Genomic DNA, 27614 nt, shown 5'->3' on the forward strand with positions numbered 1-27614 from the left:
TTAGAAAAAGAAATACCAATTACATACTTTGATATTTCTTAACTTCTGGAAGAGACTAACTTTGCAAAATGAAGACTCAAAACTTCATAAATGTAGTGAAAATTTTAAGAAAACTTTATTTGAAAAACTGTGAATCTGAATGTTTGATTTCTTAAACAGAAATACTACAAAGTGAAATTATCAGTAACTTTTAAAAAAAATTGGTAATTTTTTGGCAGCTTCCACCAGTAAAGCTATTCTTTTCTTAGCATAAAGATTGAAATGACTTCTAGAGTAAAACAGAATTAAACTTCATTTCCCCTTGTTTCTGACACGAATATTTCTGTTAGCTACGTACAATTTCGTTTTAATAAATAACTTCAAAACTTAAGTGGTTTCACCATACTTTTGCTGAGTCTCCAGCCAGCGACTGATAGCCATTTTCAGTGTCCTATTTGGCGTAAGCATAAGAGAGTGAAGAGGAAGATTTGTCATGGGACTAGATCGTCTTTTATTACTGATCCAATTTTCCATTGCCTCCTTTTCATAGGAATAGCCATCTGCAAAGAATCGATCATCAAAAGTTTATATTACAGGTGCTTGGGTGCTGTGTTACACCATACATATTTTACATATTTAAGTAAGTGATGGAAGTGAACCAGGATGTCCAAACAGGAAAACTGACTTGTAGAACAATCATTTGGTTAAGTTTATTAAAGTAACACTTTTTATACAGCCGTACCTAGTTACTTGCAGGAAGTATAGGGTATGGATGGCACAGGACGCATGAAATACAGATAGCTCTCTTTTAGTTAGTGGTACCTGTATACTTATGTTTTGCTACTGTTGTAATTTCAGTTGGCATGGAGCTTTGTCTCACATCTACTATCAGCAGAGGCATGCCAGCAAGGTATTTGTACTCGGTCTCTATAGAGTTGATATTTATTTACTTATTTTACTATAGGCAGTCAGCTTTAAATATTACCTATTAAATCAACTTTTAAAATCCTAGCTGAAAACAACATGATTCTGTAAGTAATTCTAGAATAATAACCATTATTTTGTAGTGATAAGTTATATATACCTGTGAGGTTTTGATAACTGAAGAAAGCAAGACTTCCCAGCTGAATTATTCCCATCACTAATTACACCTTAAAATATGCTTTAGAAGTGCTTAACAAAGGTAATCACAAGGCTGTCAAAGGAATCATCAGAGCTCTTAGCCAAGTCCCCTGTGCCTGTAGCCTTTCATGTATAAAAAGCAGTGAAACAGTGACATTACTTAAAATAATAATTAAAAACAAATAAATAAGCTGTGCTTTACCAAATTGCATAAATGGCACAATGGTATTAAAATTACTGCACTCCTTTGGATAATAAAACTGTTAGATTTAATCACAATTTAAATATTTCCAATTAGCTGGCTCTAAAGCTATTGAGTAACTTTTTTACAAATGCTTTTCATTTAAGGAACCCTTTCAAGAAGAAAACAACAAAGCTGAAAGTGAGTAGAAACAGTTCAGTCTGAAATTGAAATCAGTTTCTGTCTATGCTTCTGCATAGCACCAAAATACATTCTGAAAGTATTAGAATTTATTTTCAGCTTACGTGATAGGTGATGTTAAATGAAAGCTCAGTACTATCTAATAACTAACCCAACCAAGGACTGCTGCTGCTGTGCAATGCTCAAGCGATGAACACCAAGCATCAGCCCTCCACCAGACCTGAGCCCCACAGCCCTGAGCTGGGTCCCCACTTAGCCCTGGGCACCTGTCTGGCTTCAGGCCTTCAGCTTCTTCCTGTCAGTACCTAAACAAGCTGTAACTTACAGCTACGTGCTTACTCCCTTACAGAGTGGGGAGCTTACTCCCAGACACTAGGCTCCACCACAGTCTTTCCTTCCTTGTTACTGAATATGAACCACTTACCATGGAAAAATCTTATTTAGGCTGGTCAATTTGGTAAAGCACTATGCAGGTTGGAATTCTGCCTTTTATTTTCCTTTAAATTTTACATCGAGCAGAAGCATAAAAGAAGTGTTACTTAACTCTTAGCTTACTGAACTAAATAAAACTCCTAACTCACTGCACTTACTTTCTAATCTCAGAAATGGCTAAATTCTTCTAATTAATTTGAATCTGCAAATGTGCCCACATCTCTAAAGTCAGCTGTACTAGAAAAACTTCAGTTCGATAATGTAGGACCATGAAGCAGCTAGTGCATACAGACATTTCTAACACCAAATCCTATACTTTCCTTCACCTGCCATCTTGCCACAAAGTGTCATTGTTCCTGCTGCAAACTGGAACACTTCTGGAATTCCTCATTTTTTGACTGCCATAAAAGAGCAGTGTGAGGAACCCCCAGTATATGCCTGCTCTGTGTTCTAAAATGCACAGGAATACCACTTTTCAGGACAGCAGTGCAATACACAAATACTGAATAGCAGCAAGGTAATATTTATTAGTAACGTATTATAATGGATTACATACACTGTGAACATTTTATTTTGAAAGGGCGGGGATTTCTCTTAAAAATGCCTATTTGATTTTGTAATAAACCTACGAATAGTCACTGGCAGTGTTTTTCAGCTAAACTATCCTACTCTAAAATGATATAGCCTTATTTCAAAATGACAGAAGACTATCCTCCTACTGCTACTGCTTTGAGGCTCAAGTCCTAGTAAAAGCGATGCTTCTCACTCTAGTAATCAACAAACATTTTCGTGTTCTGAATGATTAGACTCTGACAAGTCTGGCCTGGTATCTCAAAGCTATGAAATTACTGTTTACAGATCATCAAAAATGTAATGATCTTTTGATGATACTCCGCTCCTTCACCCCAAGATTAGAACTACAAAACATTAGCTTTCCATAACTACATCACATGCTGCTTCTTGCAACTCTCACTCCAGAATCTTGTCACACCTAAACGAACCTCATGCTGTACAAACTTCTAAGTGCTATATACATGGTGTGCTAAGTTAGTAATGAGACAATTTGTTGTTGTTGTTTTTCCCCCCCATATGCACAATTGTGCATTTACCAAGATGACTCTGTAATTTGGCTTTTAACTACAAACTTGCAGAGGCACAAAAAGAAAGGACCATTAAAAAAAAATGTATACTGCTTCATCAGTAAAGTTGATACTACGGGAACTGCACAACACATTTTTTTCCTCCGTATTAGCGATGCAATTTTACCATTTACAACAGTCCTATTTTTGTTGCAATAGGTACTTAGACCAGTTTATCTTTCTACAACTGATCAGATAGGCCTATTTTTTTGTGTTCCCACATCCCTATTCATTTTGTTCAATATTTGTCAAAGACATACCTGCTGCAATGACAGGTTCCTTCATAAGCTCCCGAGTTATAGGACATAAGAACTCATCAGGGATAGCAACAGAAACAGAGACCATTTTCATCCTCAGTTCTTCAATTTTCTGAAGGATTTTACTGCGCAGGCCTAGAGACTCTGAAAAGTTGTATGTACATGAAGTGAAAACACTGCAATGTCAGGCAAAGAGGTCAGTTCTTGCACTTGGCGGCTGTTGTGCCACAGGAGACACAGCTCCTCCCCACCTCCCCATATGGGAAAGTCCGCAGACACCCAGGCACCCTACAACCAGCTTAACAGCAGCCTGCTGCTGGCTTGCAACAATTCTGTGGAGCAATGAAAACAAATGGTAGAACAAATGCAAATGCAACACTGCTGCAAAGCCACAGTTACCTGGCAGAACAGTATCTTCGCTGGTGCATAGTAGGATCACATATTCACCTTTATTGTAAGTGATAGCCATAAGTGCTGATTTATGAAATGAAAGCATGCAGCACCAAGAATAAAACCAAATATCAGCTGTAGGTGTTCCGTTCGTTATTTTCATAAACAGTTTAATTGTGTGTCTCCGAAATTACTCTTCTGACAACCCCTTTGTTCCCAGATATTCTGTCAGTCTCCTAGCTAAGCTTATTTCTGCTGCATGACAAGTATCGTACCCATTCACTGCTAAGCTGTCTTTCACCCACTGTACCATGCCAGAATGTGTTTACTTTCCAAAGGTACCAGATAAAAAACATCAACAAAACACCTTGCCTGAAGAAGAGCCCTGAAAAAGATTTGTAAAAAAAAAAAAATAATACTAATAATCTTAAAATAACTTTTAATGTTACTTTTAGAAAAAAATCTTTTAGAATATCAACACAGCTTTAAAAGCTTATAACATTTAAACTGATATAAATATTGTTTTAAATTTAACACAAGTCATATAATGGAAAGATCCAAAATAAAAGTAGCCAGCACAGTGTAAAGAATGAATTGGAAGCCACAAATGACAGTCATCTCTCTGAATGTGCTGCACATCTACCTGATGTGTGACAAAACAACACTGTTGGTAAAGTGACTATGTTTGCAGGGATTAAAAAAATAATTACAGATTAAAAAAAATGAATACAATTAACATTACAGGAACTGATTGCATTTTTCCTGAGTTCACAAGACTGGTATGCTCTTGCAGTCAAGCTAAATGTAAGGACATACAATTTCAGAACAACTATGATCTATAGGATTTTCTTCAGCCTTCAGTTTAGCTTTTGTCATAAAAAGTCATTTACATCACTCCATTTCAATACCCTAAACCTGCTGTACAACATTGTTGTCCTATGTCTTACAAAGGGACAACTGAAGAATGCCTGAGCTTGTTTGTTGAGATTTTTTTTAAATTACATTGCAGCTTTTTCCGTCTCTCTCTAATCTAAAAATACAACTAAAAGCACAATTACAGTTGTGCTGTGCTGCCTTGTTTTCTTTCAGACTGGTTAGTTCAAAGGCACTCATTTGTGAATGAGCAGACAGAACAAAGACACATCAGTGTCTCTAGTCAGCATCATCTTATTAGCCTCAGCTGGTGATTGGTGCCACAGAATTTTAAGCTACTCCAATGTTAAGGAACACATATACAGAAAGGTAGAGCTACATGTCTCTCATGGGTGGCGATTCATGACAGATTTCCAGAATCTATGTTGATTTCTCTAATTTAACAAGGCTAGTTGCACAGAAATACTATGATCAGATACATACCAACACCACGCACACGCACACACAAAACAATTAATAAAAGAGGGGAGCAGTCTGCCTATGAGGAAGAATGCTAACTTCTAAAAATAAAAATGTATTTTTAAAAATGTTTCTTGACTCATTCAGCCTTTTGCTATACTTGATTTCACTTTGGCAAACATGCCAACAGCAAATTTACACCTTAATCTAGCTATAGTGAATAGAGAACTTACATTTTGAAAGTTCCCGTGTAGTTCACCATACTGAAGTTTCTTATTTCAGAATATGGCACTTCCCTGTGATTCCTTCTAAGATTTAACTACAGTTTTGCAATAGTGACATCACAACATATTAAATAGAAGGATGCCTGATGAATTATAAAGTGTCTGAGCTTGGAAAGCTTTGCTCAATCCTTACTAAATGTGAACATCTAATGCTTTATCTCCATACTAAGTAAAAACTAAACATACCTTGTACTTTTCTATTATACTAACTGTACTCTGAAGAATTTCACTGTTAAAATCGAGGTAGTTGACCACACAGTATTATAAACAGAGCACTTTTACCGACTGACCGTAAAAATTATGGAGAACCCTATTTACTAAAGTCAGAAGCATTAAGTGTGTACAAAACCTGAAATTACTTTCCCACAACTTGATATAGAGTCTAAAAATTAGAGACAAACGCAGGTAAGACCACTTAACATGGCATTGTTGGTGGATGTGCTTTTTTTTTTCTCTAGGAATAAGCAAACACAAAGAAAGAGTACTTTGAATAATGTGACATTTGGTTTGTTTTTGATTATCTACGGTAATAAAAAAAAAAAGCATTTCAGGGAAAACATACCCATGCATGGAACATGTAACTCGCTTTCACTCCATCATTTCATACATACTCACAAGATTACAAACTACTTGAATTTCCACATTCTTACCAATTTTTAATTCATTAGTCAGACTTTCCTTTGTAAGATGCAGGAGTTCTTTGCCATCAATGTTATTCCGTTTGAAAAGCCCAACAAGGTCTGTTAAGCCCTGTGCACAAAGCCAGGCTGAAACATCATCCTCTGACCAGTTCTGAACAGCCACCTCACATTCATTTTCTACAGTATTTCCTTTGTAAAGGAAAGATAAAAGACAGTAAACAAAACACAACAACAACTAAAAAAACAGTGCTAGGAACTACGGCAGTAATGAACATTTTCCAAGTGCTCTCACTACTGAACATTCTCCAGCACTTGACAGAAGAGATGCTCAATAGACATTCTTTCAATGGGGGACAATCACTTGGTTTTATCTTCTTTGATTGACTTTCAAAGTTTAGAGGAGTGTGAACTCACATGTGCTTACATTTGTCGAAGTTGAACTAAAAATATTGAAAAGCATCAGCAAACACAGAAACCAAGTCTCATACCTCCTTATAAAAGCAGACCAAACCCCAGACAATTGTGTATTGAACAGAAATCTATGTATCTTTGCCCCGCATACTTCAGGTGCTCATCTATTTTGTAACATTAGTTAGTTATTGTGGTTTTTTTCATCTGTAACAACTGGCAAGCTGTACCTGTTGACAAGTATGCTTGCAATTAGCATATTTCCTCTTTAACTCACTGTCAATTATACTTGCCCAAAAAGTCTTTCAGTCTCTGTGAATAACACCCTTGTCTTAAATACTGTCATTTGAGAGAGTAAGAAATTGATAGTATCAGAAAAGATGAAGATAATATACTTCTAACAGATGAGAGGGAGAGAATATACCTTGTATATTAATAAGATCAATTCAGAGAAAAAATAGTGTGCCACATACTTCTGAGGTTACACACTAACTGCATGTAAGCAAAAGTGGGATCTTTGCATCTTCAGGAGATGTTCAACAATACTTTTCTTTAAGTTTAAAGAACAAATTAAAGATACGCCAAATCTAACAAATTAAAGATATTCCAAATACTAACCTGCACAGGGTTGCTTACTGTCAAATTGCCATATGTTCACAGTTTTATCCATTGAACCTGTGGCAAGTAAGGCAGTACATGGTGCAAAAACACAAGTTGTAACATATCTACAAATAAAAAACAAATGTGTGAAAATTAACATAAAATGATTTAATTTATTTTATTTATTAGTAGTAAAACAGAATAATCATACTGAATTCATACCTGGTATGCTGAGACAAAGTATGAAGTATATTTCCAGTATTCTGAAAAAAAAAAAAAAAAAAAAAAGAATATCTGTGATTTAAAATCTTGAAGATCAAAAAAAAACCAACTCACTCATTTGTATATCTACTTTCAAATATTCCCAAAAGAAATATTATTCTTGTAATATGACACAAGTTACCTTCAGAGAAATTATACAACCTTGCTAAAGCTGATTGGCAGCAAAGTCAGATAAGTAACTTGACTTTCCTGACTGAAGTCCCCTGTTCAATTCCCTGGAAAAAGGCCACCCTTCAAAAACCCTAATTGAAAAATTACATCAATAGAACAGAAAATGCAGAGCAGGCTGATGAAGCTTAAAGTTTGTTCATCCTTCATTCTCAGCAAAATTATTATTTTCAATATAATAAAGTACTAAATATAAATACCACTTACAGGTGAACTTCAAAGGATGTAATAACAGCATTACACAAAATACCTGAAGAGTGCATTTTTAAGAAAGGACATTAGTATTTAATGTATTTTTTCTTGAATTCCTTATCATGCTTCTGTTTTATGTGGGCTTTATATATAAATAATTAAAGGATTATAGTGATCACTATTCCTGATTTTAGGTCAAAAGGTACCATCATTCTTGGTTTGGATGAAATTTGAGATTAATGAACCCCCTTCTGCCTCAACATGAAGAACAAAAAAGCATGGAGTCCATTGAATAATATTGTCACTGTAGAGAAATAAAATAATAAAACCCTCAAAGAGATATAAATAAATAATGAGAGAGAATGATCGATTCTCAAGATCTTCAAACTTACTTTTCTCAAAAACAAGCAAAAAAAAAAAAACAAACAACATAACAGACTAAATATTTTGGGTTTATATAATTCCTATTCTTTAATATTCTTTATCTTGGTAAGTCATTGGAGAAACAGTGCTGATATTTCATCAACACACCAAAGAATGATCTTGCACTATGCTATACTTACAGTTTCATATATTATGACACACTTGTCCACAGACCTTCAAAAAAAAAAAACCAAACACATCGACATTACAGTGGTGCAGAGTCATAAAGAAACGAACTGCCTAATTAAGGAGGAAAAAAAAAAACAAAATAAAAAACCTTTTCCACAAGTAAAATAAGAACAGAGCTCTTAACAGAAATTTACGGAAAGCTAAGCTACTTAAACCCTTTTCACCCATGTCCAGCTTAAGACAATGACACTGGTTAGCTACACCTACAGCATGATATAAAAATTAATACATACAACATAAAATTTCGCACTTCCATAAGAATTTCTGGTGCAGAGGGCTTGTACAAGGTTTATGTGAACTGGCCAACAATACTGGCTCTACAAACAAAATTATGTTTATATGTAAGATACAAATAGGCCTTTGCAAGAAGTATCTGTAATGCAGACATTCCTCTGCATCATGCACAGAATCTGGCTAACCATTACATACTCTCAGCACTTCTATTTAATTTTGAAACCTTTTCATTTCCAAATCAAACTAGAGGAAATACTGCAGTGTGATCCGTAAAATATAGTTACCCAATGCAATCAATCATAAAATATTTAATGAAATACAAATTGCATAGCTATTTGCCATGACAGCAGTATTTACTTAAAGGCTGAATGGGGTAGATATTTCAGTTATGACAATGTAATCTACATGTAAAACAATAATCCACATATCTAATGGAAAATAAAATAACTTAAGGCCATAAACATTCAGAATGATCTTCAAATACTGAAAAAGACTCTATATTCTTTTTACGGCAGCAAAATGTCAAAGAAAGCTATTGTCTTCTGTGTTTTGCATAGTTTTCCGTTTATTTGCTGTTGCGGTCCTTTCTTTTTCCTTCACAAGACATCAGCTTCTATGTTTCAGTTTAAAATATCTTCATAAAATAAAGATGATTAAAATCTAGAGAAGAATCCTTTGATTTGTTAGATTAAGTTGCCAGTGGGACAGTTTAGAAGTGATCAAGCACTTTTCTTCATAGAGTGCAGAATAAAAGCATGTGGTCATTCATATTCATAGAACCATAAATGATGATATCTACCTCATTTAAAATTCCTTCTTTCAACAGCTTGATCCCTGAGGAAAACCACTAGCAACCAGCTGCCAGTTTCACTTTGCACTGCTCATCATCACAACTGTTTCAGCCTGACAGTCCAGTAACTTTTCCATTCATCCTACCATCCGCTTACCTGACCTACACTTCCACAGTCTGGATGTAAGACTTTGATGGGAGACCACGCCGAAGGGCTTGATAAAGCCAAGGCGTACAGCACAGCTGCTCTCTCCTTGGCCATGCAGCCGGTCACCTCATCGCAGACGGTGGTCAGATCAGTCAGGATCAGTTTGCCCTCGATCAGCTCCCGCTGCTTTTCCCAAGCATTTACACCTAGAAGCAGCTTCCAAGCCACTGCCAGGATTTGCTCCACAACCTCCCCGAAGACTGGAGTTAGGCTGACTGGCTTGTAGCTCTCTGGGTCCTCTGCCTTGTCCTCCTTAGAGGTGAGCATGACATTTTAATTTTTTAACTCATCAGGAATTTTCCCCTCACCTCCACCACCCTGGGTCTTTCAAACACAATAGCAACTGACCATGCAATGAGATTGGCAATTCCCTTATCACCCTCTAACAAAGACTAATAATCATATTAGTCTGTAGCTGATGATTCATGATTAATCTGGGTCTTAACCATTATTCTGTACAGGGCTGGCAGCAAAAAAACAGGTCTACAAATATCTTGATCATGCACTTTTTAGGGAAAAAGGCCTATGCTGCCATACTATGAATATGGATTGATTAATACCTTTTTAACAATGGCTAATTTGAATCAAATCTGTCAAAGACAAAAATTTCAAGGTATTTAAGTTTGCAAAAATTTCCCAAAAAATTTGAGTGAGAAGGAAAAGAAAAACCGTAAATGGTGTCCCAAAGACATGGTAAGGTTGCAGTGTAAATTCGTATTTTTTAATAGATGTTAGAGTATCCACATACAAGAAAAGCCACGTAAACACAGAAAAAATGAATTTCATTATAATACTCAGAGAACAGAGCTTACAACATCTTATATTTCAAACTCAATCACCCACAAGATGCAAACCAATTGGAAATACACCTCATTAGTTCTGGAGGTCAAAGAACGATGCCATAAGTACTGGAAATATATTTTGGAATCTGCAACACTTTTGAACTTTGTTTTACAATATTTAAGTGTTGACTGGACAGCCACCTACATGACATTTCAACAAGCACAAGATACTGCTTACCCTGAAACTAACATCTGTCCATCATAAGAAAACGCACAAGCCAGAACTGGGGCAGAATGTCCACTCAATGTACATTTGTATCTTAATTCAACACCTGAAAATACAAGAAGTAAATTATTACATATGGACATATATGACAAGGCATTAAAACAACATACTTTTAGGAGTGTAAAGTTGCCTCAAAAGATCTGACTCTGTGACATACTGCCTACAGAGAAGGGGATAAAGAATCACACGGAGAACTTAAGTTTATCCTCTCTGACCTCTTCACTCTGTAGTTTTACGATGTCTAACAGTATTTTAGATAATTGTGTATCCGTACATACAACATTCATCCTTACTGACTTCTATATAAAAGATATGACAAGAAATTCCCACTGGAGATGGTTTTGCCCATATGCTTGGTCTCTGTGTAAGTCATACATTTGCATTGCAGTTTCAGAAGAGCCAACACCATTTTCATTCCTTCAGTTCTTGCTCAAAACACCAAGATGTACTGAAAAATGAAATGAAACCTTTCTGTGGCCTGGCAGATTAAGAGGTTTCAAACTCCCAACCTGCCTGGTGGTCACAGTAGAAATTATACTGGTTACCAAAGGTGACAATACCAACTAAAACCGAACATTTATCAAGATGTTAAGGTTGAGAGGATTGGAGGTTTTTTTTTTAACCTTTACTTTTACAATTATTGCTAGATTACTAAATAAAAAGCTATAGGGCCCAATCTCACAAACCACAGCATTCATTAGCTGCTTTCCAGCAAAACAAACCAAAAGAATACTTTCAATGTGTGGTTAGTTTGGCTGTGAATCCATGGTAGCAGTATAAATTTGATCTTACGTGCAAATTGTCACTAAAGAGTTAAGACATTTGATTATGAAAAAAAATAAAAAAAAGTCCAATACAAACCTAAGGAGTCTGCAAACAAAATAAGCCAGACTTTGACCTTATTATCTTGACCACAAGAAGCCATCTGGAAGCATCTGGATCCATGTTCACCATCTGATAAAATTCAGATATGTTAATGGGAATCAGAAGCAACAAAAATTGAAGTGTATCAGTAAATTACACCAGCATTCATACACAATTTGGTAGATCTCCTTAATCTCAGTACTACTTTAAAAAGTGTTGATAAAAATAAATGCAGAGGTTCTAAAAACATTTGCAAGTAAGAAACAGGTATCACTGCTACACTGTTTCCTGAACAGGTAGATAAAACCCAGAACTGCACTACTGTCCTATTTCACATGTTCTGGATGGTGTGTGTGTTTGGTTCCTCTGTCTGCTGTTTCATTTTTTATAAACTGTTTCATGACTGCAATCTAGCTAACCACTCTTGAGAAATACTTGCATTAGTTTGATGATGAGATGAAATACAACAGTACCGACAGTTTCATAGCTTTCCCCTCTCTATTCAATGGATATGAACATTTCTGAATTATCATCAAGTTCCATTCTAAAGGTGTTGTTTCTGTCTGTTAACGTTTTTTTTTCTTTTATTCTTAGCCCAATTCTTTCTGCTTTTCTACTCCAGTGAGCTGGCATACCAGCCTGACACAAATCACCACAACATTCCTTCAACGGTGTTACCTCTGCCAGTAGCAGTCTTAAAACTCCTACGAGAATCACCAGGTTTAACGCTGAAAATCAGAAAACTCTAACAGATGCTAACATAATAATGTAAGTATAAGTACCTTAAATAAGTGCTCATCTTTCCAGCTTTGTAGTTACTGCAAATGTCAAAATTGTTACAGTCAAGCATCTAACAAAATTACCCCTGAGATTTCATCTCTGTTTTCCACCACATAAAGTGTAGTTTCAGTTTCATCTGGTTATCAGAAGAAAATTCTCTTATACATGCTTGCAGTTCACAGGAATGATCAGAGCTACTTCAGCTGTGGCAAATCTTAGGGCTGGCTTCAAATCTGTCAAACATCAAAATGCCTCATTTCTGCTAGGATTTTACAGTGCAAGAGCTTGTTCATACTGAGATGCATAGCATGCCTTAGCTATCATACTGTAAAAGCACATTTCTTGGTAAAATGGACACAATGAGAATTCTGTCACAATGCACAGAGTTGGACACATTTTACACATTGCCAAGTTGTTAGTAGGGTATTACAGTGCTGTACATGCAGAGTTCTTTGAATAACTTAGAAGAGGAATATACTGTCTTCCACTAAGGTACACTAAAAAATTTTAGCAAGATCTTTTTTTTTTTTTTTTTTTTCAACCCAGAATCATTAGGCAATTTCATTGAAGTTTGCTCATTCAGGAGGAGGGCAGCACTGATGCTCTGGATACAGACACTCTGGCTCCAATTTTGCTCCAAATTAAGCATGTAAAGAGAGTCTCAATCTGAAGTCACATTTTATTGTGCTGGATAAGCACTACTTGTATTGTACAATGCATTAAATCTGCCAGTAGTCCCAGAAGTTTCACTCCTTGATGATTAAACAATACAAAAAAAAAAGTTGTTTTTCAACAACATATGGTTTAAATTAAACTAAAAATGATTATGCTTTCTTCTCTATTTCTCTCTATCTTGGTGCATATAGGCTGAAGCATGAAGGGCCAGTGACGTATTTTTTTAAGCCCCCAAAATAATTTCACCAGGAAATGGAGCACTGGAAATTACACTATGATCTGTTTAATTGTTTTCCTTTGTTCTCAGATACAACTCTTAGTCCACAATGAAAGATTTTTGGTAGTGTTTTCACCAGGAAAGATGGAGACATTATTTCAATATTAAATGTTTCTGTCCTGTCTTCTTCCTACTGCTTCTCCTGCCTTCTCCCTGCTATGTACTATTTTGCTATTGCTGTGTTTAGTGCTTAAATATACAGTGTCTGCTCGGTTGTAACTCTCAGAACCTTTGAAAGAGCAGCTCACCTGTACTCTGTAAACAGAAGTCTACGTACCTTTACACAGACCACTTTGTAAGCAAGTAAAGTGATAATTGTTATCAGGCACTCCATCTTCGAACACCTTTGTCAGCCCTGATAGCTAGGCTTCTCTTACAGACGTTGCCCAAACATTTTTCAAAACTCTGATAGCATAATTAGCTAGTGAAAGCTAACATAAGCAAGCTAATCACTTGTTTGTTGACCTAGTATATTCCTTGTCATCAGCCTCACAACTACTTTTACTTAAGAGTACTTGGAATATTGTGAAACATCAGCTCCTCCCAATGTCATCTGTTATCTCAAGCACTAATAAAAATAAGAACTAGAGAGAAATAGAATCACTCTTTCTTTCCCATGTTCCTCCCCTGAAGAGTCAAGTGACTAACCAGAAATTGGATGTGAAGAAATATCACAGCAGGTAACACCAAGATCATGTGCTTTTTCATTATATAGACATCTCATTGTATCATCCCAAATGGTTATATCACCCCATGATGATCCAGTGACAAAGCAATTTCCATTTGGAGAAAACGCACAAGCCACCAAAGAACCATCTTTAACACTCCCAGATCTGAAATGCAAGAGTATACGGTATTTGAGTTTAGAAGAAGTAACGCTCTGAAGAACTGATCTCTAAAGTGTGAACTGATGCAATACACCAAACTGTTCTAAGCCCTGCATTTTGGAACTTGGTAACAGAGGGCAGAGAAACTATCTCCAGCTGTGCAATGAGATGCACAATAAGGAGAGCTGAAGGAATCAGGGCCTGCTCTTTGACTACAGAAGGAAAAACATGAGATGACACTCCAAGGTAAAATCATTTTAGTTGAGCGATAAAATGAGCTTCAAACTAAAGACAATTATAATGGACTTACCACTTGATAGGCAAAATACACTATTAAAAATCTATGGCAGAATAAATTTTCAAAGTCAATGATAAATACACAACAGTCATAATATGTACTCACATCTGTGAAAACATGGGGGAAACAACTCCCACAATTCCTCTGTTGTTTTTAAAGCCAAAACAGAAAACCTACTAACATTTATGATAAGCTGTAGCTGAGTAGAATACTTTGTGATTTATGATATAGGGTTAATTCAAATCACTCATAGACAAGAGAAGGTAAATTTTAAAATTATGATTTCCATACTTTAACTAAGTCAGCCAAAGTACTTTTAAAAATTGATCATATATTAAAATTCCTAGCAGATACGCAAATGTCTCAGGAAGGAAGCAGGGTCAATCTAACATCCTCTGGGTTATCGGACACTAATGTCAAGCCAATTGAAAGTGTCCCTCTCCTTTTAACAGATACTAGATCAGGCCCAGTGTGCATAACAATCTTTAAGCCTAGGAAAAAAGTCACAGACATAAGCAACAGTCATACAGTAAGAAATCTCAGTCCTATTTACTCTGTCATGGTATTTTGTGGAATACCTACACATTCTCTTTTGCTGATAGAAATTTTATTTACTGCCAGAGGTGTCAACCTTAATGCTACAGAAGACAAGTCCATAAACTTGCCTGAGGTCCTCTCTAACCAGACCTAGGACAACCAAAAAATTATTGACTCCCTTAATTCGATCATTAAGCATACTAGCAAATACACTACTCTGCTTGCCCTTTTCATATATACAATTCTGTTTCCTTAGCCCAGATTTTAAAACTTTCATTCTTCCACACAGAAAAAGCTACAGATGCCACTCTGAAAACTTAACAGTAAGATGAAGAGCACTATACAAATGTGTATGCTTTTATGACTTTCAGGTCAGATATCAGTATTCTAGCTACTGAACAGGAAATGGCAAACACTTTAAGAAACATACATAAACTAATTTGCTTTGAGTTTGTTCACACCCTTCATAAAGATGCTTTAACTTGCCATTTTCTTCACAATTTGGAGAGGCAATTACAACTGTCCAGCTAATAAGGACTAACTGGTTATCTTGTAATTACCATCCATATATTTAGTAAAATGACACCATAGTGTGGTAAAAGGCTCTCATTTAGCATCAACACATTCAAATGTTGCAAAAGAAGCAGAGGATCACAGAGTGACATCTGATGGGTAACTAAAACCCTTGATGTAATTTTTAAGCACACTGATAATTTCTAAGTAATATTGATCTCAGCTTTAAGAGAAAAAGCATGGCAGGTATACCTGCAATTACAAATGTGAATAATCATTCACGGAATTTATCAACTGAATATATATATATATGTGTGTATATATATATATGTGTGTATATATGTGTATATATATATATATATATATACACACACATCCCCAAAATATATACAATTAAGACTAAGTTGACCACTGTTGGCATGTTAGCACTTTGAAATAAACTTTGAAAAGTAAAAGTGAGGTGAACAGGAAAGCAATGTTCACGTTCTTTTTTGTTCTCTTACAATGTAAATACCAAATCAGAATAATTTAAGCTCAAAACAACAATATAGTTTCTACATTGTTACTAAACATCAACAAAATAATATAACAACAATAAAATAATAACATAATTAATTCAAGCTTCTTGAGTTTGCATTGTTCAACTTAAAAAAAAAAAACAACACAAACAAAACTTGGCACTTCTATTTATGTTCTTTTGGTCTTCAACATCCTATTCCCTTTTCTTTGTCACATAAATCAGAGGTGTAAAGTCTGCAAGTCTGTGCACATCACACATACTACTAAAAGAATAGCACACAATATATTATATTTCTGTCATTGAAATAAAGGTTGTGAAAAGATATTTGGCACTGACCTGTACAGTTTCAGTGACTGCACGTTCCAAAGAACTACACTCCCATCCGCGGCACCTGACACCAGATACGTGGACTCTGGGGAAAATCGGCAGACTCTAACTGGACTGCCACTGGGCTGCCCAAGCACTGCCAGCACCTGACCATCACGAGTGTCCCAAACCATGGTAGTACCATCCGTTGAACATGAAGCTAAAAGGTGTCCCAATGGAGAGAAGCAGCAGCAGTGGACAGCATATGTATGACCTTTCAAAGGTGAGTATGAAAGCTCAGTAAAGTCACTTAAAGAATAAATACGAACTGTTTTGTCCAAGGAACAAGTAGCCAAGAGCGATGGTGAGAAAGCACAGCAGTTGACATCATCACTGTGATCTGCTAAAGTGTGAATTAATGTTGCCATTTTATCTACTTTCAAAGAAAAGAATCTGGAAAAAAAAGTTAAAACAGTTAGTCTCTCCTATTTCATACATCATATATGCTACCTTAAACAAGATACTTTCTCCAGGAAAAAACAGATGTTTTGCAGAGACTAATTTTTCATTTAAGCATTGCTTTTCTCTTTAACTTAAAGCACAGAATATCCACAGCAACAAGATGAGGAGTTTGTGAATCAGTTAGAATTAACATATATGAACTTTTATTTAAGTCAATTTGCAATTTTGAAATAAAACGTGCAAGCTCACATAATAACTATCTAGTCCAGGGGCGCTGGCGATAGAGCTTATTCCAGAACTTTTATTTATGTTAATATGTTAGCTGTTCAAATTTGTTAGCTGTTGCATCTACATGAGACACAACGAAGTAAGCATTTTATGAATTAGGCAATGAATTTTATGAATTAGGCAATGAAGTAGCCTTTTTAGAGGCCAGTCACCAAGCAAAAAATTTATAAACCACTTGCTACAAACAAATATATCTTTCTACATAGGATTGGGACATATATATGATCTTGTGAGCAACATCTCAAATAATTTTCTTCAGACAGGATCTTCTATGAAGCTATTCTATTTGCAATTTCAGTGGCGGGCGTCCTGTCCATCAGGAGCGCATTTTAGTAAACAAATCATAACCTTTCATTTCTTATTACCTGACGCCTCATCACCTCCCCTGTTTCTTCACTGGCTGAGGACTACAGGTTCACAAGGTACTCGACACTCCTCTATACCACATACGTACAATTTTTCTTTTTTTTTCAACCCTTTAATTTCTCCTTTCTTATGTCTTGAGAACTTATGATCTTTGTTTTACTATTCTCACACTGCTCATCTTGTTTTTCTCAAGCTTCTACCTTATTTTGGAACATTGAGGCCTTCCACTGTCCACTTACCTACTTAGCGTTTCTCCTTATTATGACTACGCAATGACCTTAGAATACAGAAAAGTAATTTACTGCAAAAACACAACTTTGTTTCTCACAATCTGAATAAAAAAAATAATAATAATAAAATCCTACCAAGCTAGGACAAAACAGCTGAAAGGTGTCTTTGTATTTGTTTTCAAACAACCCTCCCTGAGTTGTAACTGGATGTGTTGTGGACTATTTCTAAGCCACCCGCATTAACATACTATTTCATGAAAGCAGCAGCAACTTGTCCAATCATACCTCTAAACCTGACTCCGCTAGAGCTGTGTGTGTGAAACAGACTGCTAGAGCTCCAGCTGGGCGCAGGCCACGGATGTGTACTAGGACTGAAACACAAATCATCAAGAATTACATTTGGTCTTTACTTCCAAAGATTGGCATGTATTTTAAACTAACAGCTATGGGAAGCAAGCACGACCAAAGAATAAAAGCTAAACTGAGACAGTCTGTCGACCTGACAGCTACTGATTTGCTGGGAAAGAGCCGCTGCATCTTCTCTTCGATCATATTCCCTACTCTTGCAAAATCAAGCAGTTACCTGTACTAGTACTGTCCAGGTCGCACTTCTTCTTCCCGGACGGATCTGGCTTAGGTGCCTAACCGTGAGATGCAGATTAGACGGAGTACAAGGCAATTTATTTCCTCGTTCGTGCAGTCTCCAAATCTTAGAAAGCACATTTAAGCCCTCGCTCAGCGCTGCTGCACCCCTGCTTCCAGAGGAACCGCTGCAGGTGTTGTTAAGCGGACTAAGCAGCGGCAAATCGTCTCCTCCCGCTAGGAGCAGCTGAGGAGCCTCGCTGCTGCTAGACCTCAGGGCCTCGCCGCAGCACCCCCGCGCAGCAAGGACAGGGCGCAGGAGGTTCCCGCACCGAGGGCGCGTTGCGGCCCGCTGTCCCCGCGCACAGCGCTGCGGAATCGCCTCCCCTGGCAGCCGCCACTTCCTCCGTAGCTCGCGAGCCACCCGCTGTCGCTTACAGACAAAGCTGCGGCGCTTTCGGGCGCTACCGACAGCCCGCGCCTCACCTTGCGCCCTGCCGACGGCTTTCGGAGAGCGCTCGGGGGAGGCCCTCGCTCGGCGACCCGGCCGCAGGGCCCCGCCTCGCCAGCCGCCGGCGGGCACCGCAGTGCCGCGGGACGGCGGAAACAGGCCGCACGGCCGCGCCCCGCCCCGCCCCGCCCCGCCCCGCCAGCCCCGGGCGAGCGCCCCCGCGGCAGGAGGGCTCGCCCCGCCCTCCCCGGAGCGCCCACCGCCTCACGGCGGGGCCACTGCGCGCGCGCATCCCGCGCCGCCTGGCTCGCCGCGTCGCAGCCCGGGCTGCCGCACTGGCCGGGGCCGCCGCCGCCGCCCCCGCACTGAAGCGACGTCGGCGCCGGCGTTTGGCCGCTTCTTGTTTTTCCCCCCGCCACTTCGCCGGCAACGCTTCCCCAAACGCCTTCGTTTCCCGGTGCGGTAGCGTGCATCCCCGTAATGCTGCAGTCTCCTTCCTCGTCGGCGAAAGATCGTTGCGGTGCGGCCACACAGGCGCCCCCGTTGCGAGGCGGCGCCTTCAGCTCCTGGCGGCTTCCACTGAAAGAGCGGTCCGTAATTAACAGCTGGGAGACTCATTCGAAACTGTTCGCTCGGTAACAAATGGCGAATCAACAGCATGCACAGAAGCATAGCTTCTATAACCCGTGGTTATTTCGGACAATACAGTCAACAGAAATGTGCGTGATAAAAGGTGGTCGTTTTTCTAAGTGTACACGTAAAAAAAAAGCTTGCATTGTTAGATCTACCTTGAACTCAGAACTACGAAGAGTTGTGCAAAATCAAACAGCATAGTTGTGCTGTTCTTGATTTCCATCTTTAGTGGTCAGCTCACAGGCACACTTTGGTAGATCTAGAACATCTAGGGAAAATACGATACAGACTTGATGTTGTTCATTAATGTTGTTAAGTCCCCTGGACCAGCAGTTCAGCATGTTCACGATGGTTCCTCAGATATCAGTGCCCATTCATAGGGTACAGCTGTTCAGTTAAACTGTCATTAGGAAATTAAAGAAGTCATATAAGAATTAAAAAAAAAGCAATAGATCTCTTTTTAAACATACATAGTTGTCATAAGCAAAATATAACTTTTAATTTGCACCTGCTTCTGTGCCATCCAATTTGTTTTCAAAGAGATGCTAAGAGACAAAACAGAATCCAAAGTGGCAGCCAGAAAACTCTTCACTGACCTTTCTCTATTAATGGTATTTTAAAATAAAGAGTTCAAAAGTTTGTCAAGAAATTCTCTAAATTTAGATCAGCCTACATTGTTCAGGAAGGAAGAAAAGCACACTGGACTTTTCCTCTGCAAAAACAGATGGATAGTAACATTAATAGGAGAGAAGGTTAGCAAGTAAGAAAAATTAAGCACATTTTTTTCCAGTAGTTAAAACCCTGATCTTATCTAAGAAGATATATGATGGCGTGCTTATGATTCAGGCTCACTTTTCAAATATAATTCTGTAAATTTAATTTTATTGAAATTGGAATGAAAATACTGGCTGATAGCGAGGAAAACAATACATTGGTAATGTAAAGTCAGTGAGACAAGCTTCACCCCTCTTATCATAGCTGCAAGCTCCTTAACTGTCCTAGCTGTACAGTCAAATCAGGATACAAGCTGAAAAATGCAAATATGTATGTAATGTGGCTGTAACATATGTAATGTTCTATTCTAGCTTTCCAGAAAACTGTGAGATTTACTATGGGGGATAAAACATTAACCAGTACAGAATCTGATAAAATAAAAACAATTGTTTTGCATCGAATAAATGCTTTTGCCAATAATCTAAGCATACTTACAACACTCTTACGAGCCTACTGTTATATGTTCTAAATGCAGATTACTCTTCATATCTCTGAAACTTATCAGCAGACCTTATAATTGAAATCTTCCGAAATGTGATGAAGAGGAAAGCCATGAAGCAGTCATTGGTAGAGCTAGTGTTAGAATGCAAGGCTGCTTTAATATCCAGATGTGATTTTTTTTTTTATTATATGTAACACCGGTTCTTCTAGCAAGACTTCAGAAAAGAAAAATAACATTCAACAAGATGTTCTGGAGAGGGCAACAGAAACCAACAAAAATTTTATTAAAAAACAGATACTCTCTCAGCAGAGGGAGAAAATATAATGGCAAAGGGATATAAGAAAAAAAAAAAAAAAGACTAAAGCTCAAACTTGGCAGGCCTAATTTAAAATATAAAAAAAATTACTTGTCAAAGGAGCTTTAGGTACTGGGGCTCCGCAGCACTCATCTACAATTCTACTTTCTTTAGTCAGAACAATGATTATGACTCATGCCCTTCTACAGACCAAAAAAACCCAAACCATATAATCATCATTGCTTTTAAGGAACATTACATGTGGTACGTATTTACATTACTGTTGTTACAGCGTGAATGCACGTGATAAGCAGGACTGGCAGAAAGAGGTCAAACACTAGGCAGCCAACTGGTTACACCTAAAGGCCGCATCATCTATGCTCATTCAAGTAGGTGGTAGAACTGCTACTCTGCCTGGCAATTGCTTCAAGTTACCATTAAAAGGCCAGGAGAATTAGATGCATCAAACAAACAATGTTAAATGAAAGACTCCCAAGATATTATTAAAAACATTCCTGTATACGCAGGATTTGAAATATTAAAATCGCCAAGAAAATCTGGTTTGCAAAACAGTCATTTATTGTATCCGTGCCACACATACTAGTGTAAAATAACACTCCTAAAAAAAGGGAAAAAATGAAAAAAGAAGAGGAATGCTACCTTTCCACAACATTTCTTTTAAATAAAATTTCAAGTACTCTTACATTAGTACAAAAAAAAAAAAAAAAAAAATCTATCTGCCCCAACAGGCCACCACAACACACAGTAGGTAAAACACAGTGGTTACGTATGTCTTTTTTGTTATTTATGGGGCAAGGCAAATGGAGAGGAATGTATCTATGAAAAAATACTGTGTGCGTAGGAAATCGTCACAATTTTATTCCACATGAATACAAATGATTATACTTGAAATTGAGGCCGTGGTGGCTTGAAATTATGTAACAAAATAGAAAAATGGAAAACTAATATCCCCTACACCCTGTTTTGAAGGCAGGCACTACCAAGATTAAGGAGACTCCACAGTGTTGGTAGAGGATAATTACTGTACAAGCCATATAGCTGTAATTATCTTAAGACTAAAATAAAATGCTACTGTCCTCCTAAGGCATAAACAATAATGTCTGCAAACAATATGTACACATCATACATATTTAAAACAAGACTTAATATAAACAATAATGAACAGTATATACATGTCTCAATTTTTTCTTCACTGTCTTGAAATACAATTTAACTACACAAGTGATGCAGCAACATATATATAAATGTACTTGTAACTCTACAGTAAAGTTTAATTTTTAGTGCTTTTACAGCACATCAGTGTAAACAGTTTCACTTGGCTTTGTTTTATATCTTAAAACATTCCTTGTTGTATTTTCAAGATTTAAAGCAATTTTCTAATTCTTCCTTTTCACAGAAAACGAAGATTCTGGATGTTGTATAATCATAAATAATTCATAAAATTAAATACATTCACTAAAAAATAAACTACAAAGTAAAAAAATGAAAAATAGATATTTATTGAAAGGGAAAAAGAACCATTTCCCCAAGTAGAGCTCTGGTGGTTGAATATTCAGTGCGTTTTGATATATTTTAAATTGCTATTGCACTATAACACCCCTTTCTTTGAAATTCTTTGGGTGTGCTTCCCTGTTCTACCTAAATTAGTTTGTTAAAACATACAAACCAATAACCAAGGGGCCATGGTTGCTGTAGGAATGAAGCCTTTAGAACTAGTATCACTCTTTTGTGATATTTTTAAGGAAAGAGAACAGTCATTAGTTATGCACGTGCCTTGCACTTTCATGTAACTACAGTTCACATTGCTGGTCTTATCAGTCCTCATTTAAAGGAGAAAAATGAGTTCTGGTAACTTCAGCTCAATTTGAAAATCTCTGTCCATTTTTTTTCAAAATATTTCCTCATGTTGTGACCAGCCCTGCCTATGTCAGAATCGTCTTCATTAAAGGTTTCACAGTTGTCAAATACAAGCCTGACATCTAGCGAAAATGCTTCAAGATTAGGGTACCTGAAAGAAGAAAAAGGTAAATGACTTTTGGAACAGTGACAGCCAAAGGAGAAAAATATTTAAACTACATGAAAAAGAACTCAACATCAGTGAATTTATAACCAGTCACAGAATGCTAAATTAATAAATTATACCTTTAACTTTCTCTTTCACTGTTGTTTTTGTTACTGTACTAAAAAAAAATTGTCAGGTAGAATTTCAAGTCTATATTGGAAAACAAACTTTTACTTTTTTTTTTTCTTTAATTAGCTGCCATTTTCCCTTTAGCAGTTTTCTAGTGAAAATACTATGGGTATTTTCCACTTAATTCATCTTTTTCTTGGGTTTAAGCCCTTTCAAAGGAAGTGTTGAGTACAGCTGCATTTACCCAAAAGAGGAACCTTCAGGTGTATTGGCTGATTAGGCTGCCTTGATTAATCCCATAACATTGTCTTTTTTTTTTCTTTTTTTCTTATCCTGAACACACACGGTCCAAATAGCATTCCAGTATTCAGAGCAATTGTTAAAAAGAAATACAGTAGAAGTCTCAAGTCTACCAATAGGCATTTGGAATATATTACGCTCTCAGGCATAAGGAAGGAAAAATCTCAAGAGATTAAAAAGCCCTTTGTGTCATCCCAGGAAACTAGCTTTGCATGGTGCTGACAGACACTGAAAAGGGTTCATCGTTTTCTTTATGGGTGACAAAGTCTTGTTTGGTGTTGGAGAGTCATAAGAGTACTGGGATGTAATAAGGAAGGAAGAAGAATGGAAATATAAAAAGTGTAAGGGTAGTATCATCATCTTTGTAAGAAGTTGTGCAGTCTAATTCTAGGACTAGAAAATTATCAACTGCCATTACCGGAATGTTACCCCACAACAGTGGTACCAATTCACTCCAACACACTACAGCATTATTTAAAGGGACTCCATTAGTTTAAAGCCCACACAACTAGAAAAGTTATTCCTGTTGACTGATTTTGTGCATTTAATGCGGCAATTCTGTTCTTTTTCTTGTGAAGTCAGTTCCACAGGTCCTCCCACCTGTCATGTTATTTCAGCTTAGATACGGCAAAGACAGACCTTAGCAGTTACGAATTTTTGAAAGGAGAGACGTGCCAGAGAAGGCAGATAAAAATAGTTGACTTGACTTTTTTTTTTTTTTTTTTTTTTAAATGTACCGTATTTCAAGTCAGCATAGCCTTTTTAAAGTTTTGCTGAATATTTAAACATTTTCTTAAAATGTAAAATAAAATTTTAAATACTTTTACTTACTGTCCACTAGTTAGCTTGTCTCTAATGGTGGAAAAGTCCATAGGTTTTTTAATAACTTTCTTATAACCAGGAACAAGTTTCAAGTTTACAGGAAGTAAGAAAGGCCAGGCATCTTCATGAGTTTCCAATTCTGAGAGAATCATGCTGAATAAAATAAGGATTTAAATCAATATTTTTAAACTGCTCACATATTCACAAAGGTTGTTCACTGTTCCATAAATTCACCATATGCTGTGAATAGGTTCACTCCACAAAAGGAAAACACTAATATTCTGTGCCCTCTGCAAGGCACAAACAATCTGACAGATAACTGACTATTCAGGGTAGCATTTAGTTCTCTCCAAGAAACTGACGCAAGAGGAATTATCTGTGCAACTTCAATAGTTTGAACCTCAATAAATGATTTGCAACTTGATTAAACAGATTCTAATACTAGCTTTCCAAAACCACAGAGAGGCTAAACTACATCACTTTATACTGACCAGAAACACTAAAAAAAGATGCTTTTCTATTAATATCTCATCCTCTGTAAAATGCAACAATGCTTTTCAGACATGGCAGATAATCATCTTCAATACAATTAAGAAAGCTGTCAGTACCACAGCTCTCAGGTTTCTTCCTACTCCTGGAAGGGCATGGAGGAGTAAATTTCATAGACCACTCTCTACCATTAAGTACTTTCCTCTTGGGCTTCATTGTCAAACACAGCAATTACTCCAGCAAGTACGAAAAATCCTGTACATCTACAGTCAAACCATCACAGCATGGGTGGAGACGCATGACAGAATAGGGTTTTTGTTCCCCAAAACACAAGTAAGCGTAACAAGGCACTACTGGCTTCAACAACACATACCATACTTTAGAATTTGTAACTTTATAAATAAGCAGATCATACCTGCATATAGCCAGGTCCTTGGAATCATCTCTTTTAGGTTTCTTAATAGCAGTGAAATTTTCTTGCTTTAGTTGGCTTACAGAAACACTTTCATCCATTTTCCTTTTTTTAGGATCTGTTTTTCCTCTTTTTAAGGAGGTGCTTGTAGTTGCAGAGTCTTCATCTTCTGTATCTCCTGCTAAAGACAATTTCCTGCCTTTCTTTTGCTCATTACTTTTCTTCCCTTTCATTTGAAGTTTTTTTATTTTTAGAGTTTGACCACTTGCCTATAATAGAAAAAAATCAGGAATAAGCAACAGACAAGAAATTACTGTAACCTTTGTACCCAAATTCTGACAGTGTAAAAGCACCTGACTTTCAGGATGGTAAGGCAATACCTCCTAACAAACCACGCTGATCCAGTTTTAGAAGAAGTATTTGTCTATTCTTAAAAGACTGATATTAACCATAGCTGAAACTCTACATTCATTTTCAAGTAGCCACATTATTTTTAGGATATGCAGAAAGAGCTTTGAAAAAAGTCAGTGGAGTGGAAGGATCAATTAATTTAAAGATTAAAAGCTATGAAAATAAAAGATATGAAAAACGTAATTAGTTTGACTTTAAGATAACTACAGCAGAACCTAAAAGGAGCATCAAATTAAAAGAATGGTATAAACAAGTTGAAATAAGGATTATTATTCAATCAAATATAAAAATATTTACAGACGACAATGTGAAACTAAGAAAGGGTACATTTTTGGCATTGATTGTAATTGGCAAGGCAAAAAATGTGGTCGGTTTGTAATTAATTTGTCATCTGATCTGTAACATGGAAAATGTATGTTGTGTGTAGAATTACTTTTCCTTAATAGAGAACACTAGAAAGTTTTGTAAATAACAGCACTCAATTAATGCCATTCTGTATCACTTGTATATATTCTTGGTCCAAGGACAGAAAACCAGTCAAAGATGTCTGTTTATACAGAAATTGAAGAGGAATTCTTAATTTCAGCCATTTGGATAAAAATGAAATGTAAGGCAATGAGATCAAATCAATTGTGAATATCTAAAGCCTGACTTGGAAATATTCTCTATTAACTCCTAATAGGTGGGAATAGAAAGTGGTTAATGGCTGCCTCATTTTAGACGAGAAAAAAAAATATTGAATTCAATTAGAACAGCACAGTTTGTATCTAATCTTATGCAAAACTGTTTTAACGTTTTGCAGAAATATATATTCAATACACTTTTAAGTTCGCCTGAAAATTAACTTTAGATATCTTATACCTTTACATCTCCAACTTTCACCCAATTTTGTGACAGGAAAAAAAAAAAAAAAGAGAAAAAAGTTACTCTGTCATACTAAAAATGATAATTATTTTAAGGAAAAAAAAAAAAAAAACGTGTTCCATCCCATAGTACGATAGGATAATTTCTACCCTTGTAACAAGGTAAACTGCAACATGATCCCATGATAACTACAGGAAAAAGCTACAGAATGAGTTTAGCTCCTACTAAGTACTATACAATCAACCATGAGCTGTTTTCATTATTTGGGTTGCACGTAATTATTTCAAAAACAATTTGTCTTCCTTATTACTTAGTGAAAGATGCATAAAAAGAAGGCCACATTGACAATACTTGGAGAACACAGAAAATTGAATACTACAGTGAGATATTATATATAATATACTATAATATAGTATATATACTATATATACTTTATATACTATATAGTATATATACTGTAATATAGTATATGTACTATATATGTAATTTCTATATTAAGATTACTATAGTAATATTTTTATTATGAAGTAATATTTTACTATAGTAAAATATTTCTTCAGTTACAGTATTCGCAGGTCATGGCAGAAACATAAGAATGAACAAATTTAGCAAAAACTGCATTTAATTTCAGGACTACGTACAGAAGGGAAAGACTGGATATTTAACAATACTACCTACTAATTCAGTCATTCAGTCATTAACTATCTTAAAGTTCTTTTTAGACTATTTTTAATGGAGGAGAAGAACACACATGAAACATACACAGCCTCTCTCTCAAATCCACTGTGGTGTATCAAAAAAGTAAAACTATTCTTTGCTGTAAAAAGGCTGATTTACTAGCTGTTTTTTCTATGGTTGGTCTTTTCAAATACAATCAAAGACATTGGTCTGTTAACTCTTCCCAATTAAGCTCTAAAAGACAAGTGCTGAAAAGTATTACAAAAGAAAAAAGCTGGCATTGAATCAGCAAGAAAATTCTGTATGTACTTGCATCAAAATCTAAAATTTAAGACAAACTATAGTAACTTTTGTTGCCATTGAAATCCTAGTTAAATAAAACTATGTCTCATATTAGTTAGAGCCCAATACAAAACACATAGATAATTATTTTCGTTGAAAAAAGCACCAGTAGACATACAAACTCTAGCATCTATTAAAAGACTTCACCTTTATGGTTAGCATTACCTTTGCTATGCAGGCAGGACAAAACCAGTCACCATCTGGTATTGTAGTGATCTTGGGTCTGTGGCAGTATGTATGACAGCCTTTATCACAACCATCACAAAGCAGCAGCAGTTCCTCATTATCTCCCTTTCGACATATTTGGCAGTACTACAACACATAGAAAATTGCTTCCATTGAATTTTTAAATTTTGAAACACAGGAATGGTACCTAAATTGCACTTCCCCTTCTAACATACAAATTCACTCTGAAAATTATTTTCCTTTCATTTTACCACAGAGTTGGGTAATAATCACATTTGTGAAGCAATATATATAGTGTGTGAGGAACTAACCTATAAG

At 36.4% G+C, this 27614-nt stretch overlaps 2 protein-coding genes across 16 annotated transcripts in view; both read right to left on the reverse strand.

Moving 5' to 3' along the window:
* Positions 1-91: 91 nt before the first annotated feature.
* Positions 92-18654, reverse strand: WDSUB1 (WD repeat, sterile alpha motif and U-box domain containing 1). Of its 5 annotated transcripts, none has more exons than XM_084523943.1 (12): positions 18532-18620; positions 17749-17834; positions 16148-16570; positions 13765-13949; positions 11382-11474; positions 10473-10566; positions 8172-8205; positions 7189-7229; positions 6985-7091; positions 5968-6147; positions 3315-3455; positions 92-539 (listed from the first exon to the last, which is right to left on the reverse strand). In XM_084523943.1, the coding sequence occupies exons 3-12, from the start codon at positions 16543-16545 to the stop codon at positions 367-369; spliced, it is 1446 nt and encodes a 481-aa protein (XP_084380069.1). In that variant the 5' UTR covers positions 16546-16570; positions 17749-17834; positions 18532-18620; the 3' UTR covers positions 92-366. The 5 variants fall into 5 exon arrangements, with proteins under 5 accessions (XP_084380069.1, XP_084380070.1, XP_084380067.1 ...); XM_084523944.1 differs by lacking the exon at positions 18532-18620 and adding an exon at positions 18047-18499; XM_084523941.1 differs by lacking the exon at positions 17749-17834 and having other exon boundaries at positions 18532-18654.
* Positions 18655-19167: 513 nt separating this feature from the next.
* The window catches only part of BAZ2B (bromodomain adjacent to zinc finger domain 2B), a 128087-nt gene continuing 119640 nt past the window's right edge, over positions 19168-27614 (reverse strand). For all 11 annotated transcript variants that reach the window (XM_084523952.1, XM_084523950.1, XM_084523955.1 and 8 more), the window contains 4 exons: positions 27276-27422; positions 24819-25084; positions 23924-24067; positions 19168-22669 (listed from right to left, as the gene is read on the reverse strand). In XM_084523952.1, coding sequence (XP_084380078.1) covers positions 22516-22669; positions 23924-24067; positions 24819-25084; positions 27276-27422 — 711 coding nt within the window. In that variant the 3' untranslated portion in view covers positions 19168-22515. The remainder of the gene's footprint in view (positions 22670-23923; positions 24068-24818; positions 25085-27275; positions 27423-27614) is intronic.

Source organism: Aythya ferina, assembly GCF_964211825.1.
Source record: "Aythya ferina genome assembly, chromosome: 6".
Classification (NCBI taxonomy): Eukaryota; Metazoa; Chordata; class Aves; order Anseriformes; family Anatidae; genus Aythya; species Aythya ferina.